The sequence below is a fragment of the Phalangium opilio genome, unplaced genomic scaffold (assembly GCF_054372755.1).
Source record: "Phalangium opilio isolate 3A_F unplaced genomic scaffold, DU_Popi_V2 ptg000089l_1, whole genome shotgun sequence".
NCBI lineage: Eukaryota > Metazoa > Arthropoda > Arachnida > Opiliones > Phalangiidae > Phalangium > Phalangium opilio.
This window is the reverse complement of record NW_028324194.1, coordinates 7,081,930-7,083,994: the sequence shown is the minus strand read 5'-3', so window position 1 is coordinate 7,083,994 and position 2,065 is coordinate 7,081,930. Positions and strand designations below refer to the sequence as shown.

Here is a 2,065-nt window from a genome sequence, read left to right as displayed (position 1 = left end):
TAGCGTCATTTATAAAACGCCGATGACCGGAGAAAAGCTATGACGACAGAGCTCACCGGTAAAATTTCCATATTCCGCTGTCTTTTTTGGTGAGCTCTGCTGAACGCAGCCCAGACCAGTGAAAGCTCTGATCGTAATCGGATAATAGCTTCGTGTTTTCATGCTTTTTATGGTACGCATTTACTTTCAGTGTGTGTAGCCACAAATAAGCTTTGGTGTTATGTAACGTTAACAGTCATGTTGACAAACTAAGAAAATCGTTGAGATGAAACGAGAGGATAGTGTTTACATGGCAACCCTGTTGTGAATATGGCTTTGAACATAGAGGGCATACAGTTGAGGAGTAGAAAATTGGGCCTTTACAAACACGTAAAGGTAATATCCCTCCAAAGTTTTATCTCTTCATTTCCCGTTTTTCCCCCATCGGATGATTTTAATGTGTACAAGTATATCATTATTGGATGTAAAATGTCGTCTGATTTACAGTATATTTGCTATTCTTTGTATACTGCTTTAATATTTCATAAATTTTAACTTAAGAAACATTTCCATATCTGGGTAAATAAGTTTGTAAGTAGTCGTCTTGACTCGGAGAGGTAATATTTTGGTTTTCCCAACTTGTTAGTTCATGCTATAGTCACTTAGCTCAAGAACTCATGTCAATTGTTGAAAACGTGTCGTAACTGGCCGAGCATACATATTCAGAAGTATCCGACCCCAAAGAGACAAGAAGTTTATCCAACCAAGATTATAAGCACTATGAGTTGATTTCAGATTTTTAGTCCATGCTGTAGGTCCTCAGTTGGGGTCTTCTTTTCTCGTGTTAGTTGTTGAAAGCGTGTCGTAACTCGATGAGCATTACCAGAAAGGAAATGGTCATTGAAGAGACGTACACGAGAAATATGGGGCCGACATCACCAAGAGATGTCTTCGAAAATGCCAAGCTTTGCTTCGTCTTCAGGTATTTTGAGCAGGCCTTTCTGTTCAACAGAAAGTTGGCTCTGATTTGATGTCCAGTCTCCCAATAGTTCAATATTCTGTCGCGTAAAGAAAATATCGGAAAATGATTGTACCAATAACATTTTCTCTTACCTTAGGTTGATCAAGTCTTTCAATCTATTCGAAGCCGCCTTGGACACTTGGAAAGCGAGGGTCAACTGGTAGAAAGGATCTCTACCGTAATGCAAGTCTTTTCCCGCTTTGTAACCGTGAAGGCACATGTATTCAAAATGATGAACGGTGCCAAAGTAGACGGCGTTCCCTTGATTGAAGACGTCGTCCTCGTCTCCCTTTCTTCGATTCATTTTTGGAACCTTCTTTCGTATTCTAGCAAAACGTCTTTACGGCTTTCCTATTTAGAATAAAAATTACATATTTTAATTGTATAGTGTATGAGCCAAGTATGGTTATATTCCAAGGGTTCGCGTAAGTAATTGGTTATGCCAGGGCTATGCAAATACGCGGGGGAGAATCACCTCCGGCGGACACGGACAGTCGTCACATTGGGGCAGTGCTGGCGATATCAAACTTCGCCTCTGAGAAGCTTGACTTACACTAGTGCGCCACGTTGTCAATAGAATGAAACTAAGTGAAGTAATAATATGAGGGAAGTATGTAAGCCCCTGCTGCTGTTCTTTTCAGTAAATTACGAAGAAAGAAATTTCTGCAATGTCAAAAGCGAAAAATAATATTCAAGTCGATCAACGTTCACCAGGGCAAGTGATAGAACTGCTAAAGCGTTATGTTTTGCATCTTGACAGTTCGTTAAATAAGTGCTAAGTATGTTGCTTTGTAGCTTTCGGAGTTGATTTCCAATATTATGAAAAACCAATCGTATCTACCGTGTCTATCTGGAATAGACAACAACCAGAATATGGAGGGATTAGAAGCCAATGCGTAGAGAGGGTAACTATGTAAAATAGACAAAGATCAGAAGATGGTGGCGTTAGAAGCAAATGTTTACATATGAAGAATGGACAACAAACTATGCAGATGAAGGAATAGCGGCCAGAAAAAGAGTATTGAACATACAGATTCCATAGACTTGTGCACAAACAGAAGTCAT

The 2,065-nt window shown here is 39.6% G+C and overlaps 1 protein-coding gene across 1 annotated transcript; it reads right to left on the bottom strand.

Annotated features, from left to right (window-relative positions):
- Window positions 1–624: 624 nt before the first annotated feature.
- Window positions 625–2,065, bottom strand: LOC149647298 (uncharacterized). The gene is made up of 2 exons (XM_089850169.1): window positions 1,093–2,065; window positions 625–1,037 (listed from the first exon to the last, which is right to left on the bottom strand). The coding sequence occupies exons 1-2, from the start codon at window positions 1,302–1,304 to the stop codon at window positions 824–826; spliced, it is 426 nt and encodes a 141-aa protein (XP_089706295.1). The 5' UTR covers window positions 1,305–2,065; the 3' UTR covers window positions 625–823.

What these genes read in the sequence shown, in the direction of transcription:
- LOC149647298 (XM_089850169.1), bottom strand. Translation starts at nt 1,304, where the DNA reads ATGAATCGAAGAAAGGGAGACGAGGACGACGTCTTCAATCAAGGGAAC. An exon ending in AAAGACTTGATCAACCTAAG is followed by an intron (nt 1,038 to 1,092) that starts GTAAGAGAAAAT and finishes TTTACGCGACAG; the next exon opens with AATATTGAACTATTGGGAGA.